The sequence below is a fragment of the Triplophysa rosa genome, linkage group LG14 (assembly GCF_024868665.1).
Source record: "Triplophysa rosa linkage group LG14, Trosa_1v2, whole genome shotgun sequence".
Lineage (NCBI taxonomy): Eukaryota > Metazoa > Chordata > Actinopteri > Cypriniformes > Nemacheilidae > Triplophysa > Triplophysa rosa.
In genome coordinates this window covers 23,390,617-23,408,066 of record NC_079903.1, presented here as the reverse complement: position 1 = coordinate 23,408,066, position 17,450 = coordinate 23,390,617, and the positions used below count along the sequence as shown (strand labels likewise).

At 39.8% G+C, this 17,450-nt stretch overlaps 1 protein-coding gene and 1 long non-coding RNA gene across 3 annotated transcripts; one reads left to right on the top strand and one right to left on the bottom strand.

The window, feature by feature from the left end:
• Positions 1–2,277: 2,277 nt before the first annotated feature.
• LOC130565267 (uncharacterized) lies at positions 2,278–4,173 on the bottom strand. 2 transcript variants are annotated; one of them, XR_008964348.1, is made up of 4 exons: positions 3,926–4,173; positions 3,287–3,499; positions 2,886–3,030; positions 2,278–2,723 (listed from the first exon to the last, which is right to left on the bottom strand). It is a non-coding gene; the product is annotated as an uncharacterized LOC130565267 (long non-coding RNA). The 2 variants fall into 2 exon arrangements; XR_008964347.1 differs by having other exon boundaries at positions 2,280–2,723; positions 3,303–3,499; positions 3,926–4,167.
• Positions 4,174–11,406: 7,233 nt separating this feature from the next.
• Positions 11,407–14,503, top strand: otx5 (orthodenticle homolog 5). The gene is made up of 3 exons (XM_057351261.1): positions 11,407–11,582; positions 12,536–12,687; positions 13,158–14,503. Exons 1-3 carry the CDS (start codon positions 11,489–11,491, stop codon positions 13,770–13,772), a joined length of 861 nt encoding a protein of 286 aa, XP_057207244.1. The 5' UTR covers positions 11,407–11,488; the 3' UTR covers positions 13,773–14,503.
• The last annotated feature ends 2,947 nt before the right edge of the window (positions 14,504–17,450 follow it).

The window sequence follows — 17,450 nt, the reverse complement described above, 5'->3', positions numbered from 1 at the left end:
GTGAAGGGTGAGACTCTGCATTTCAAAACGACAATAGAAGTCGTTCAGGTCGTCAGCCAGTCGTTGATTACCCATAGACTGAGGGGATGATGGCTTGTAGTTGGTAATGTCTTTCAGGCCTTTCCACACCGATGCAGGGTCGTTGGCTGAAAACTGGTTCTTCAGCTTCAGTAGCATACATAAAGTGCAAAACTAATATATAAATCTTAAACTATAAGTATGATGTTAAGTACAGTTACAAAAAAACAGTATAAACACTTCTGAACTAGTAGTGTATTGTATTAGTGAACTTCCAACAAAAACTTAAGTTTATACAAAAACTAAAGTATTAAAACTGAAGTACATTCATTTTTTTCTAAAGGGACAGTATTAAGAGAAATGTGAGATTCAAATGTTGATTCATAAAACTTATTTAGATTTAAGAACACAAGATTTGTGCCCTAAACACACAAAACTAAACCACAAATGCCACAAATACTCATGAATAATAATGTAAAGCATCAATCATATTTTGTGTTTTCGTCTGTATAACTAAAGTGATGTTCTATGGGAAAATAAACAAAAACAAACAAAGAAACAAAGATGGCAATATCCAAAACCCTTGTCCTTGTGGGGACATTTTTTGGTCCCCATGAGGAAACAAGCTTATAAATCATACAGAATGAACTTTTGTGTAAATGTAAAAGAGCAGACAGTTGTGTGTGATTGTTAGGGTTAGGGGGAGGGAATATGAGATACAGTTTGTACAGTATAAAAACCATTGCGTCTATGGAATGTCCCCATAAAACAGGGAAACCCAACATGTGTGTGCGCGCGCGCGTGTGTGTGATGGAAGAAGATTAAGACTTCTGTTCCACTTGCATCATTATTGTTGTGTCCTCTCTCATCTCAAAGCCATCTGGATACAAACACACGCGTCCCGCTTATACCCCTGTACCACCAGCACCACCCCAGACCCCCCGTCCACCAGCAGTCCGCACACACACACACATGTACCCAAGCACAAACACAATGTGCACTCATGCATGAAGGCTTACACTGGAACACATGGTTTGAGAGTGAGTGTGTGTGTGTGTGTGTGTGTGCGTGTGTGTTTGAGACGCGTGCCACAATTAACAGAATAGAACAGTCTGTTTAAATGACACACACTGGTTTTAACAAGAGTATTCAGACTTCTCACAAACTCACAAACGCTTAATAAATCATTGTGTAATAGATGCAGCTGATTGGTTGTGTTAAACACATAAAATAAGAAAGCACCTGTTCACAGCACCATAGACAAATGTTTTGCTAACATTACTATTAAGTTACTATGAAAACGTTATTTCCCAATGTTTTTAAAAGTCTTTGCGTATATATTTAGTCCAAACAAAATGTTCAAATCCTTCCCCACCCTTACAGAATCAAACTGCATAAGAAGATATCAATCCAAACATTAAAAAAGTTAAGTACGATTAAGAAATAATAATAAAAGTTAAACCAAGCTTAACTTAAACAAACGTTACTGCGCGTGCGCACTTTTGTAACCCCCACCTTAACTTCCGGTACACATTCACAAACAATAGGGGAGGGTGTCGGTACACGATCCGGGATGCCTGCACGATCCGTCCGCGCATGCGCATAATGACGTAGTAGATAATTCTGTTTAGCGACGACACTGCACGATCTGTTCCACGCTTGAGCACTGTGGCTACCCGATCCGTCCCGGAAACACGATTTGTTCCGCGCATGCGCGAACTGACGTCACTTCCTTTCTGAAATAAATCGAAACACTTTACGGCAGTTTCAGGTATGTAGGCTATAGACTGACTGCTGTTGTTTTACACTCGGAGTTTAATATATTTTTTTTTAATACATTTTGTATTACATTTATTAATAAATGTATTTATTATATCTGTACAAGTTTCTTTTTTCTTAATTTGTTTCTTACAATGCTTTGAGATATTTCCTGGCTTGTTAAATTGTTGCTGAATTATAATGCATGTTTGTTTTAAGGTGGTCATAAAAAATAACTACCCGATCCATTTCGGTTAAAATTTAGTTAATATGTGGCACAAATTAACTTCATTGAATTAAATAAATGGTCAAATTAAACTGAATTGTTTAAATTTGCTAGACACAATTTGGAAAATACAGATGTGCATACAGATGTGTTTTCTTTCTATTCATTTTCTAAAGATAGGTTCTACATAACTGTTCTAGATATTTAACTGCATTTAAGAAACACACAGAATACAGTTATATATGTATTCTTTCAATTTATTTATACATTTGTTCCATTCCTCACTCACTCACACACGCTCGCTCGCTCACTCACTCACGTGCACACTCTCACTCACACACTCACACACACACACACACGCACACTCTCTCTCTCGCACGCACACTCACACACGTGCACACACACACTCACACACGTGCACACACACACTCACACACTACATTTCTCTTTGTAGAACATAGCATTGACCTTTAGGCCTTGGTCATCAACACAGTACGACAAAAATGTTTCCATGTCTTCTTGGTAATGAAATATAAACAAAAAGGCATCCTTCGCCTCAGAGAATTGACCCCCCAAGAGGATCTTGATGGCATTTTGTTGATCACCCCTGTGCATCTGCAAAAAGGCAGGGTCTGTCACCTCCCCCACGGAATAAGTGTCTGTGATTCTGTACCCAGTACCACGCTGTATTTAGGTCTCGGACAATGGTTGGCTGCTGCACCTATTGAAGTAAATGAAGTTTATGCTTCATTCTAAATGGTTGACTAATTAAATGGCCTATAGTCATTTATTCCTTACATAGTAAAATGGCACAACAGTTATACTATTTATTCAGCAATCATGCAAATGCTTCATGTATAACCACTACTGTATAATCATTAACCTTATCAATGTCCTTGTCATCCACAACTCTTCTACTGGGTGACAGTTTGGTGGTGGTGAATTTCGACAACCTAAACACAGGCTCAACGATCCCCTGAAGGAGTTGGGATGCTCCTTCGGTCCAGTATGCAAACCTCTGTCCATGCCTTTGAAAATATATGTAAATGTATATGAACTCTATGTAATAGCTTTAGCTAACCTAATACAGCCAAGATACTGAAATTATATCTGTAGAATTTTTAACATATCGTTATTGGCATCAGCCATTAAAAAAAACATTGACCACTAATAAATATAACTTGTCAATCAAAAAGGTATACAAAAACCAGAGATGGCAAAAGTTCTTAGCTATAGATACTTGTACAGAAAAAAACAGGAAAATTTTGAAAAGTAAAGTACCACCTCTGTAGTGTATTACCCATTCTTTCACATCATGGATTAATGTAGACCAGTAGTAACCAGCAACAACCCTGTTTTGAGTGCCTCTGATGCCACAGTGATTGCCAGTTCCAGGGTTATCATGGCACTCCGCAAGAACAGACCTCTTCTCTTCCTCGGACAGGACAACTAGCCGCATGTACTGTTTAATTGGGCCGGTGTAGAAGAGTCTGTCGCCTGTTTGAAGAAGGAAAAAAAGCATGAAAAAGTTGCAGTTAAAATAAATATCATATTATCTGATATCTGACTAAAATTAAACTCCATAAAGGTCAATAAAAACATCACATAAATTTAACCAATTTTATATATAAATTGATTTTATAATTAATATATAAAATAATGCACAAATCACACTACAAAGAAAGAAATTTGTAATGGTTTTAATGGTAAAAGCTAATGGTTCATAGTAGTATTTTAATGTAAACCATTAGCATCTCTGTGAAGGGTTCTATCGTTTTCTTATTCTATACGGGAATTTAACAAGTACAGTTAATGTAGCTCGATATTTTAAACATAACTTTGTAAATTAAGCACATGACCCAGGTTGTAACAGATTGTCAGTTCTCCTTTTAATTATAAAATCGCTTAACGCAATTTAATTACCTTTGATGATAAAATTCGAAGACGCCCGGAACAGGTGTAATGCCGAGAAATGCACCCCTGCCAGATTCCGAGCTGGTCCCAGGTCGAGAAGACTGTCGTAAAACGTCGGCGATAACAGGAAGTGACGTCAGTTTCGCGCATGCGCGGAACAAATCGTGTTTCCGGGACGGATCGGGTAGCCACAAGCACCTTTGTACCGCGACTTTCACTACTGTCCACCTCTGGTCTCATGTCACTGCTGTGTGCACACTATGCGTTGAAATACTCTGTAACGTTTCCCCAGACTTGTTTGTAGTTCTTTCTTCATGTAAGTGCAGATAGTCTAGGCAGAAATGCATATTATGTTCCTTATTGTGTTCTGTAAACACCATTGAAGGGATTATTCCTCATTTAGATTATATAGATAGATATATTAGCCTATATATAGACCCATACTAATACAAAACGAGTCGATTTAAAGTGAACTAATATTAGCAGCTTTTAATAAAAACCGTCTTTGACAATACTACTGACCTCAGATCGAAACACAGCAAGTTAAGTAGGCCTAATGCCATGCAGCAATGAATCGCAAAGGGGAGTATGGAGGAAACTGAAGGTTTGCAGTGACAGACTCTCAAGACTCAGACTTTATTCCACATGTAACCAAAATCGTGTATGTTCATGTAACAACTCCTTTATTATTTTGGATTGGCAACCACGTAAACACATCGTAATGCATAGCGTAAGCTACATTTTAAAACATCAAAATAGACCCGCCATGAACTGTTAAATGAAAAACACAATGCAGCCTACAAAAATATGCCGCCAGTTGTGCCGTCTGGCCGTCAAGTGTTTCATCGCATGCTTGATACCAATAGTGTAGGGAAACCGTGACGTTGTTTACTACGTCATTATGCGCATGCGCAGAACGGATCGTGCAGGCATTCCGGATAGCTGCCGCCGATGAGGCGAGTGGCGCTCCACTCTCCAACAGGAAATACGTCACATCCACTCGATAATAAAGACTCAATAAAGCTCTCCGACGTTCGAACTTTATCTCAGCATCCCTACACTACTTGCAGACGGATGCTGTTTTAGCGTGCAATGCAAGCATAACGCATATGGCTGCCGTGAAATTATGCAAAAAGGATGAAAAAACACGATGGATTTATATATTTTAGACGATCAATATTGATGTCTCGCCAATGTTAGCTGATGTTGCATGAATTTCTTTAAAATACAGGTTTAGAAAATCCAATTGTTTTATATAATCCACCGAAGTACTGAAAACCCTGATGTTATGCACCCCGGTACCGTAGGTGGCGATATACACCTAAACATGTTGGTTGCGACCCGCCATTAAAAGGAAATAAGAAGGAGAAGAACGTTCGTTGATCGTTATTTACTGCAGATAATGTGTTTTGTAAATATAGTTTGTGTTTACTCAAAACAATTAAAACTTAATTTATGGAAATTATTCAACATTTTACTGTGGTTGTGAAATGGTAATGGAGGAGATATAATAAAGTGACACGGAGTTAGCTTTCACTGTTATGCTGATGATACTCAACTTTATATTCATATTTCACCTTTTTCTTGTTTTTGCAGGTACAACTTTAATTGTTTTGCTTATAGTCAATATGTCTTATGTACAGCTGCTTTGTAAACAATGAAAATTGTAAAAAGCGCTATATAAATAAAGTTGAGTTGAGTTGAGTAATGCCATGTTGTTTTGTATACAAATAATTGTTCAATAAAAAAAATAAAAAAAGATCTGAGTATCTCCAATATGGCCGCGCATCTGGGTTACTGACCAAACCGTGACGTAGGTGCAAACCCTCTATAGAGTGCCTGTAGATTATTACTGATAACAATCAAAAGAAACTGAGAAGAAGCGTTACTTGGCTAAACTTGTCTCTCCAATATTTTATACTGCGATACCAAGCTCAACCGCTAGATGTCAATGTACCATACGGTTTCTTTAAATGCGACCGAACTACAGGACCCAGGCTGCGTCAATACCCCCACTTGCGGTCTTTGCACTTGACCACTTGACTACTTTCATGACGTACAGTATTTCCTGTTTTTGTCCCTTGTGTTCTAGTGGGCGTGAAGATCCCAAGTGAGCATGTAGTATTTCTAACCCGATGGGACACACTTTACAAACATGTAACGTTAATTAATGTGGTGTTTCTAATTATGTGATAAAAGCAGTTTTACAAAATACATAACTCTGAAGTTTTCACCAATAAAATGTGCATCACTACGGTTTACTACAAAATTATATGTAATATCTAATTATATAGTCAGATTGATTTTATAGCACTTTATTTGTATGGCATCAAAGCAGCTGTACCCAAAAAAGCAAAACTAAAGAAAAACACATGTTATCCAAACAAAGAATAAGTAAAGATATAACCTTAAAAAATTGTTGTATAACTTACACTGGAAGCTTTCCGCAACATCCAGCGAGACCCGGGCAAAAAGTCTCATATTTCCGGTTGTTGCTAGAAGGGATTACAGGTACAGCCGGAAGTGGTGCAAAATCTCGCCATATAATTACAATAAATGACATTAGCTAACGCCTTCACCTACCCCAACACTAAACCTAACCTTACAATAATAACAAAATATTAATTAACTGTTTTCAACGTGACAAAAATGATGCGGTATTGAAGTGCGCATGCCCAGTGGAGGTAGCTGTGTCCCTTCTAGTCAAAACCGATATATCCAGAACATGATGTATGATGGGATACACTTACTCGAAAGCGGTATTCAAGATAGGCCCTGGCCCAAATGGCGCACTCCGGTCTTGTGGACCTCCTGCGAGTCCACACTTGGTGACGTCATGAAGTGCAGACCTATAGGGCACTAGGCACGAGTCCACAAGGGTACATGGGAGTGCATTTTGGGACAGACTTGAGGTCATCACACCGGAAAGAACAAGCGGTGCTTTCTAATCACTCTCGCGGTACTTGTTGTCATTCGCTGATCAGTCTGCGCAGCGCCGCATGAAGTCGACCACACTTGTTGTCCCACTGTTGTTATTTGGGACTGGAGCTGCTGGTTTTTATTGATCTGTATTTCATATGATTGTGTTTCATATGTTGATATGCCACCCGAGCATTATGCAATAGATACTTATGTTTGTAATGCATTCATTTGTCATGACGTAAATGCAACTTCTTATGTATATGTATTTATTTGTATACACTATTCTTCTGTATACACTTCTTAATATGCATATATGTTGTTATTTCATATTTCTCTATAATACAGAAGCTGTGTTGTTCAGCTTTACAGAGCCCAGAGACAACTAGATATAGATCTACAACAAAACATGGCTTATTACCATTAAGTAAGAAAATGCACTGCATTCAAAGTTTTTATTCTTGAATAGCTGGCTTAATAGAAAGTAAATAAGCAATAATACGAATACGTACCTAATTAATTAATTAATTAATTTTGAATTTTATCAAAACATACATTTAAAAATGTATCCGTCATGTTTACTTTAATGTCTGACATCACGACACTCCTCCCATCCGTTCTGTGATTGGGCGTTCGCAAGGATTCCTGGGTAGGGGACTTCAGTGGAGTCTCACTCAATGCGTCTTCGCCGAAGTCCGCATCGAGGGCACAAAGGAGGCGCTCGCGAGCAGACTTCTGAGCACTAAAAAGACAGATGGGGCGCTCTACGGACTCGTAGACTTGGCGAGAACGCGCAATTTAAGTCCACGAGACCGCAAGTGCGCCATTTGGGACAGGGCCATAGTGTGGGTTTAGTGTGCGTTAAGGGCACTGCACTTTGGCGTTTTTAAGACATTGGACAGACTTGCGCTCTTATTTCCTGTCGCGTGCACGCGCTCTCAAGTGGCCAAGACCGCAGGTGGGGGTATTTGGACGCAGCCCAAATTCAACAAATTGTTTATTTAATAAAATAAACATTCAACAAATCATTTAATTAATAAAATTATTATACAATTAGCCAAACACAAACCGGAAGTTAACTGGGGGTCAGGCGCGCGCGCGTCCGATGAGAAAACTATGGTTTAATAATGTTTTTAACGGCGAGTAGTTCATATCATGTTTTTAGAAAACATTAAAATAACATTTCCCGCTAGCTGTGACATGTCAAACACTTGATTCTACAGGCTAAAATGAAGTGTCAATGAACATTTGTTGAACACACGCGCACACAATGGGCCACCTGCTTCTGTCTGCAATCTATCATCAATCTGTGAGTCCAGATGTTTCATTATTTCTTTCAAACCATCATTTAAAGATCAATGTTATTCTCTGACAGAATAACAGAACTAAACCTCTCCGCTAAAACTGACGAACCAAACACAAACATTCATGAAACACGCAAGATAAGCCCCGCCCACCGTCTTCATCAGGTCTCGCTCACCTCATGACCTTCATCGTCTCGTCTCCACTTGTCTGTCAAATGTTTTCTCATCTGCTTCCATCCATACACACGATGTTCCTCAGTTCCATCACAAACATCAGTTTCTCTGTGTCTCTCTGCTGTGTCATCCCACAATCTCACTACAAATGCCTCTTTCCTCCGTTTATCCCGGTAAGATACTTACTTTTCACATAAAGCATATTATGACAAATCGGCTGAACAGTGTGTGTGTGTGTGTGTGTGTGTGTGTGTGTGTGTGTGCGTGCGTGCGTGCGTGCGTGCGTGCGTGTGTGTGTGAATACGGTGATGGCATGTCAGAGAGAGATTTACATCGCATGCACTTTACAATACACTCTGTGATCTTATAGAAAACACTCAATTCTTTACACGTTCACATCCATTTCACCAAGACACAATAAAACAAATCTAAACATCAATATTAAATATTTCAGCTTCTCCCAACTGTGTGTGATCTGAAGATGAAATGCGTCATCATCATATGAACAACATCTATCACAAACAAACCAAACAAGTGTCACCAGCACTCATAGAAGTCATAGAAGGCCAGGTTTGAGCTGAACATCAGAGATGCACAGAAAGCTTCTTGCGTGTTGAAAAACACTTCTTTAGAGTGTAAAAAGGAAATAAAAAAGTTTTTATCACAACCTTTGAGTATGGCATTGCTGTAAAGACTATACAAGAGAATACATACAAGTTTAGTGTGCGTGTGTGTGTGTGTATGTGTGCGTGCGCGCGCGTGTGTGTGCGTGTTTGTGTGTGTGGTGTTTTTCAGGCCCTGCAGATTAAATACTAAGCTTCTTATGTGGTGGACGTGTCCTTAATTTCAGTGTCTGCTGGGTCCTAAAGCCACCTGTTCAATGCGTGTAGGAAAATTCCAGTACAACACAATATAGAGATAGAAAAATACAAAACACATATAACAGAAGTCACGCAATCACAAAGTATTTACTTTTATATACACACACACACACATATATATATATATATATATATTCATAGATTTTTTTAATCTTTAAATACGCTTTTCAGTCAAATTATTTCTTGTATCTCTGAGTGTTTAGAGAATGTGTTATAAAGAAGGGCTTGTGTTAAAAGACTTTATATTTAAAATAAATAATTTATAATAAATAGAAATGTATAAAGTTTAAATGTAAGATAGAAATGCTAGCATAGGTGCAGCTCTCTCTCTCTCTCTCTCTCTCTGTGTGTGTGTGCGTGCGTGCGTGCGTGCGTGCGTGCGTGTGTGTGTGTTTGTTGTGTTTCCTTCAGGCATAAAACGTTTTCCGAAACTCACCAGTTAAAGCGCAGACGTCTGAGAACGCTGACATTGCTGATGATGATGATGAAGATTCTTCAGCCGTCGGTGTTTTCTCAGATATTCCTCAGATAGAGTTTGATGCTGCAGCAGGTGGAGATATTAAAGATTTTTAAGGGTCGGAATGGAGGCTGTGATATTGTCTGTCTCTCTTTATATCTGCTCAGATAAACCCCTTATAGAGTTTCTGTGGATTTGAAACTACAAGAAATCCGATTCAATTAACAAGCGCAGAGAATCCGCTTTACATCACGCACTCCTCACATCATAATACTGTCATATCAAACACTTCATTCTTAAATCAAACATGTCTATATTCAGCCTTCAAACAACTAACTCATTCATACTGAACAAATGATCTAAACAATTTGATAGGAAATTAAAAAGGAATAAAAAGAAAAACCTCGGACGGGATTTCAATAACTTTTTGTGGATGTGGGAGCCAAACAAACACGCTTAGAATCAAGCTTATTTTTTAATGTTAGAAATGATATCATTCATAATATATATTATTCATATATAATTCATTCATATAATATTAAGTGACTTCAATATAATGTAACTAAAGTGAACAAAACATTGATCAATAAACCACAACACACTGGACAAAAATAAACTCACATAATAATAAATCACATTCACAAGTAATGTGAATAATTGTAACATACAGAGAGAGAGAGGTGATGGTCCATATGATGGATATTTGTGGGATTTGTTCAACACTGGGTCCTTTTGTTACTTTAATCCCGTTTGACCCCCCACTCCACATCCATCACTCCCCCCCAACCCCCCAAACATTTATGTATTTTGCAAGCGAAGGCAAATAATGAAATGTGTTTTTATGACGTGTGATCCTTTCTGAGAGAGTTGAATCTCCACATTTCACCATGAAAACAAATAATAAACTATCTTCTATCGATTAGATGAACACGAGGTTGATATCAGATCACATAATGATATATACACTATATGATTAAAGATTTATAAACATATACATTTATATATTTAATTCTTACTATACAAAACTCCTTCTAAAATTTAAACGTCTTCAGAGTCACAGACAAAATGTTTAAACAACGAAAATGAGACGAGAAAGACACACACGCACGCACGGTGAAGTGTTAACATACTGAAGAGGCTGTGTTAATAAAGACAGAGCACGAATATATGAATTTATACAGTATATGAGGCTATAAAATGCTTTAAAAGTCCATACCATTAAACTTCCTCAATTAGATTCTGAGAGAGAGAGAGAGAGAGAGAGAGAGAGAGAGAGAGAGAGAGAGAGAGAGAGAGAGAGAGAGAGAGAGAAGAAAGGCATAAAGAGAGAGAGAGAGAGAGAGGAGAGAGAGAGAGAGAGAGAGGAGAGAGAGAGAGAGAAGAAACAGGCAGACAGAGAGAGGAGAGAGAGAGAGAGAGAGAGAGAGAGAGAGAGGGAAGAGAGAGAGAGGGAGAGAGAGAGAGAGAGAGAGAGAGAGAGAAGAGAGAGAGAGAGAGAGAGAATGAAGCAGGCATAGAGAGAGAGGAGAGATTGGAGGGAGGGTGTGTGTGTGTTTAATTAGCCTCCTCCTCCTCATCATCACTTTAACTCACTGTACCTCGCGTCAGACTTCAGACCGGACACACGGCGCGCACCTGCGAACGGGAGCGAGCGTCTCATGTCAGGGGAGCATCACTGAGACACAACAGACACACGAGAAACTAGTTCAACACTGACCGTCAGATTTCGAGCACAGAGAAGAGAGAGAGAGAGAGAGAGAGAGAGAGAGAGAGAGAGAGAGAGAGAGAGAGAGAGAGAGAGAGAGAGAGAAGAGAGAGAGAGAGAGAGTTTATAGTCATGATGTCTTATATGAAACCTCATTACTCTGTGAGCGGTTTGACTCTGTCCGGTACCGGGATGGATCTCCTGCACTCTGCTGTCGGTTACCCCAGTAAGTTCATGTTTACGTCGTTTTGATTTCATTATGAATTTACTCTTTCATTATTACTGAACATTTAAATGTTAAGCGATAAACTTCAGTCAGAACATTCACATAATACGTGTTTTAAACTTAACATAAGTGTTTATGTTTTAACATGAATCTGAAACATTTAATCACGAACATGTTTTGAATATGATGACATTTGTATTAAGATTATTCATACGAATAATTTTTGTATTCTTTAGTTATGAGATTCAGCATCATTCCGTTACTGCAATTCAAATGTTGCGTGTGTAGCCTACATTACTCAACACACATCAAAATATTTCTATTAAAATGTAAATATCGAATTTTAAATTGTATTTTTTTATTTAGGCCTAAAAGAGGTTTTAAATGTGAAAAGAAACAGACCGAGAATAATTGAAAAAAGCAGAGTTCTGGTTCATTTGCGCGTTTCTGATCTTATTTCGTTTCACTTCATGAACAAAATGAGAAGTTTATCTTCTGAACGGTTTGATTATTTTTCCGTTATAATATAAAATTGTTTAGTAGGCTAAATAAACGTTTATTAGATTTTTTATTCCTTACGCAAACGCATTTTAGATCAAGAAAATTACTGAAACACATCATCATTTTATAGAATCAAATTCATTAATTTGACCTTGGTTGGACAAAAACGAAATAACCATTAGAATTGCGTTACACTCATAAAAATAAAACGTTTCTAAATTGTTCTGTCGGGCTGCCATGAAAAATCTTTAACACGCAGAACATTTCGGTTTCATAGAAGTAAAAGGTGTGTAAACATTTATTTTCAGTTTCAATGTGTATTAAATCATTCTTTCAAAAACATTGACCTTCAAAAAAGATTTTTCTATGGCATCACTGCGAAGAACATTTAAACAGCACTTTTATTTTTAAGAAAGAGTGCTGTAAAATTCTGTGTGTGTATTATTTTTCAGACACTCCACGCAAACAGCGGCGCGAGAGGACCACGTTCACGCGCGCGCAGCTCGACATCCTCGAGTCGCTGTTCGCCAAGACGCGATACCCGGACATCTTCATGAGAGAAGAGGTGGCGCTCAAGATCAACCTGCCCGAGTCCAGAGTTCAGGTGAATCCAACATGGATCAGTTCACTGTTAGAAGCACGTTATCTATACATCAGTGTTTAATTTACTACAGTTTACAATAGTAAACATTATTTAGTGGATAGTTTAAACCAACCAACCATGGTTTTACTACGAAACAAAAGCCAAAAACTTGGCTATACTACATTATTACTTTAGTAAAACCACGGTTAATGTTCCCGTGGGGATTTTCGATCTTAAAGGGACAGCTCACCCCAAAAAACTGAAAATCCTGTCATCGTTTACTCGCCCTCAGGTTGTTATGCTGAACACACGGGAAGATATTTGGACGAATGAGATCTCATCCCCCACTCGCATTCATAGTATTTAATTTCCCTATCTGTTTGCTTCCTGCCATTCTTCCAAACACCTTCCTTTGTGTTCCGCAGAACAACCTGAGGGCAGAATCTTCCTTTTTGGGTGAACTGTCCCTTTAACTGTGACGTGTTTCGCAGGTGTGGTTTAAAAACCGGCGCGCTAAATGCCGTCAACAGCAACAGCAGCAGACGAGCGGCCAGAGCAAACCCCGACCCCCGAAGAAGAAGTCGTCATCGCCGGCGAGGGAGGCCAGCGTCAGCACCAACGGACCCTACAGCCCGCCGGCCCCGGTCATCGCGGCCAGCAGCACGAGCGCCACGGTGTCCATCTGGAGCCCGGCGTCCATCTCGCCGCTGTCAGACCCCCTGTGCGTGTCGAGCAACCCCTGCCTCCAGCGCTCGAGCGCGTACCCCATGACGTACACACAGGCCCCGGCCTACAGTCAGGCTTACGCGGCCTCGTCCTCGTACTTCACCGGGCTGGACTGCAGCTCGTACCTGTCACCCATGCACCAGCAGCTGTCCGCCACAGGGGGCGCGCTCAGTCCCATCAGCGCGAGCTCCATGGGCGGGCCGCTCAGTCAGTCTCCGGCGTCGCTGACGTCACAGGGCTACGCCGCCGCGTCTCTGGGCTTCAGCGCCGTCGACTGTTTGGACTACAAAGACCAGACGGCGACGTGGAAACTGAACTTCAACGCTGCCGATTGTCTGGACTACAAGGATCAAAACTCGTGGAAGTTCCAGGTCCTGTAGACCAGAGAGACATTAGTCACGACGAATGTGTAAAACAAGTTTTGTGTTTTAAAAGACGACTACTGAAATCTCCTGTATGTGATCGTTGTTGCCGAATGTTCATGTTTGATCTTCGTTATTTATGAATATTAGCCGGAAGATGATTTGATGGTTTTCTGCGTTTAATTCGACTCCCACTGACTGAAACGAAACTTTCGGAAGCAGATGAACATCAGCGCGAGACTCCAGTGAGCTCAAAGCATGCCGGGATTGCTACCGTCGCTCACTGCTGTGTATTTATGGATGTCAATGATGATGAGGATCCAAAGAAGATTCTTCATTTCTGTTTGATGTGTTACCGTAAATCATTCTGTAGATCTGGCGTTTAATTGTGTTCAACTGATAATAACTTTCATGATTTTTTGTAACTTTCGTCTCTGTTAACTGTTCCTTGACAATGACGTCTCGTGCGTTCATGCAGTTCAACAACACGCAAACGTTGTGTCTGTGTGGCGAGACGCTGCCAATAATCATGACTTCTCCAACTCAGGGCTTTTGCTAACAGATGCAGAGATTTTAGACTGCAATGCGGTTTATATTTGTACAAATCATAAGTCATGTTTTTAAATCAACACTCTTTCGTGTGTGAAATCTCCTCCTCATTTGTAGCGTTTCCGCTGTGATTGTACATCGATTCTTGTAGTTTTGAGACTTGTGTCTCTTCTTCTAAATAAACATTTTCTTTCCATTAATGTTAAACGAATGATAACTCAGTTGAAGTGAGATTTGCTCAGAATCATCTCTTATATATGTATGTACATGACTTCAACTTCTTCAAAGGGATAGTTCACCCAAAATTCTGTCATCATTTCATCAAAACCTGAATCAAAACCTAAATTATTAGCATTTCATCGTTCCAAACCTGGATACATTTATTTGTTCTGCTAAGTATTTTGACTGACCATCCAGCTCCATCCAAGGCAATTCCATCACCACCCAAGAAAAAGGCGACCATCTGACCGGCCCAGCTCAGACAATTCCATCCCCAGCCGAGAGCAAAGACGGACTACCTGTCACATAAATGCTAAATTTACAATACTTGGTATTTAATGCTAAACTTACATCACACGACAGCAGTTTGAAGTTATGGCTGCACTCAGTGACTTTGATTGGAGGTAGCTGGGTGGGTGTTGTAGGGAGTGGGGGGGCTTGTTGGTTGTGGTTCGGGGCGTTTCATTTGTTGGGACTGTGTGGATCTGGTCTGGTTGGTCTTGTTTTGTGGTCGATGTCGGACAACAGAGGAATAAAGTTAATTATGCCATTACTACTTTTCCCTGGTTGTTCCTCTGTTGTCTGTTGTTGATCGCGGAATGAGACCGGGTTGGACCTGCACGGTTTCGGCGGGTGGGGCTTCCTGGGTCGCGGCTCGTGGGCTCTCCCTGTTCTTAGTGGACGTTGCTCGGTGGCTTTGGTCGGGGTCACTGAGTGCAGCTATGACACGTCAGAGGAGATCTGGCCCTCCCGGCTGAGCCTGGTTTCTCCCGAGGTTTTTTTTTCCCCATTATTCATCATTGGAGTTTGGGTTCCTCGCCACAGCAGTGCAGTGTTGGCTTGCTCACCGGGAGACTGCATTTATTTATTTATTTATTCATTTATTTATTAGATATTATTTATTATAATGATCTTGCTTGGTCTATAAACACCATGCACTGTGCTGTGTTTTACCTTTCTGTGCTTTTCTTATTTGCTCCTGTAAAGCTGCTTTGGAACAATGCACATTGTGAAAAGCGCTATATAAATAAAATTGAATTGAATTGAATTGAATATATCACCGTAAATAAATAATAATCAGAATAAACAGGACCATTCTGACATGAACGGTAAAATCAGTTTAAACACAAAAATCACGATGGTCATGAATACACATTTTATGTATATTGCACAATCTACATGTATCGTGAAGTGTTTTGGATTGAGAAAACTGAGAGAAGATGTGTGTGTTTAGTGACATCTTCACACTTTTATGTCAGAATAATGACCACCTGATGACGTCAGAAGATTCACAGCACACGTTTACACTCCACCAGTCTTTTGACAAACGCACGTGAATGTTTTAGTAATATTTCACAGTTTGTGAGGAAAGTTTAAAGTAATTGATATGAACAACCCCCCGCGCGCGCACACACAGTGATATTGTGTGTAATCCGTGGACGGAGCATATGGTGTGTGTGTGTATGTGTGTGTGTGTGTGTGTGTCTGTGCGTTCATGTTTGTATATCCCGGTGGGGACCTAAACCTGAATACACACCAACACATGGGGACTCGTGTCACTGTGGGGACCAAAATTGAGGTCCTCATGGGCACAAAAGCTTATAAATTGTACAGAACAATATTTTTTACAAATCTAAAAATGCAAAAAGTGTTCTATGATCTTTAGGTTTAGGGATAGGGTTAGGGATAGGGGATAGAATATACAGTTTGTACAGTATAAAAACATTACGCCTATGGACTGTCCCCACGGGGATAGTCAACCAAAGCCTGTGTGTGTGCGAGTGTGTATGTGTGTGTGTCTCTCTATGTATGTATGTATGCGTGTGTGTGTGTGTGTGTGTATGTGTGCGTGTGCGTGTGTGTGTGTGTGTGTGTGTTTACTGTCTCCAAGACTCACGACTTAAAATATGATTCATTTCTTTTGCTTTAATCTACACAGACATGCTACGCCCCCCAGAGTTCCTACAATTTCCTTTAATCGATTTCTAATCCCCCCAACCACACACACACATGCGCACGCACAAACAAACACCGTTATTTCACACTTGGAAAAAATAAGAATGAAATGGTAAAACTATAGTTGTGGTGATGGCGACACTATTAACGATTTTGTTGGAATAATAAACATCGAGAGACAAGAGAGTTTTTTCTTTCAATGCTGTTCTGGTGACACACGTGTTCATTTGGCTGTCACGTTTATACAGCACACACACATTAAAGAAGGACAATGCGAGACGGACAGGTGTTGTGTTTGATCACATTTTGTGCTGACATTGTCATTCTGAATATTGTGTTTAGTAGATATGTTCACCACGTGTGTGTGTGCGTGTGCGTGTGTGTGGTGTGTGTGCGTGTGTGTGTGTGTGCGTGTGTGGTGTGTGTGCGTGTGTGTGTGTGTGCGGTGTGTGTGCATGTGTGGTGTGTGTGTGCGTGTGGTGTGTGTGTGTGTGCGTGTGCGCGTGTGTGGTGTGTGTGTGTGTTGTAAAGCTCACATTCATGTTGAAGTCTTCTAATTCTGGTCTCTATACTCTTTCTCTTCTCTTGTGAGCAACTCTGATAATCTCTCCATTCTGTGCCCTATAATCCAGCTCTGACCTCAATCCAGTGATGTAATGAGTCATGTGACACACTTCTGACTCACTCCTCACAAAACACACTGTGTTTGTCAGTCTGCAGTCATATTAACTTCATATAAACACATCAGACGTGTATGATATGCCCACCTTCAGACACGCATGCAAACACATGTGGGGGGAACACAGATGTTTTTGGCTAAATGTTAAGGGGTTTTACAGAAAGCCATAGTTGTTATAGTTTTATTTCATTGTATTCATGTTTTAAATGAGCTTTTATTTTTAGATGTTTTGTTTTTATGTTCATTTTAGTTTAAGTTTTAGCAATTTTGGTGAGTGCTTTTGTCATTATATA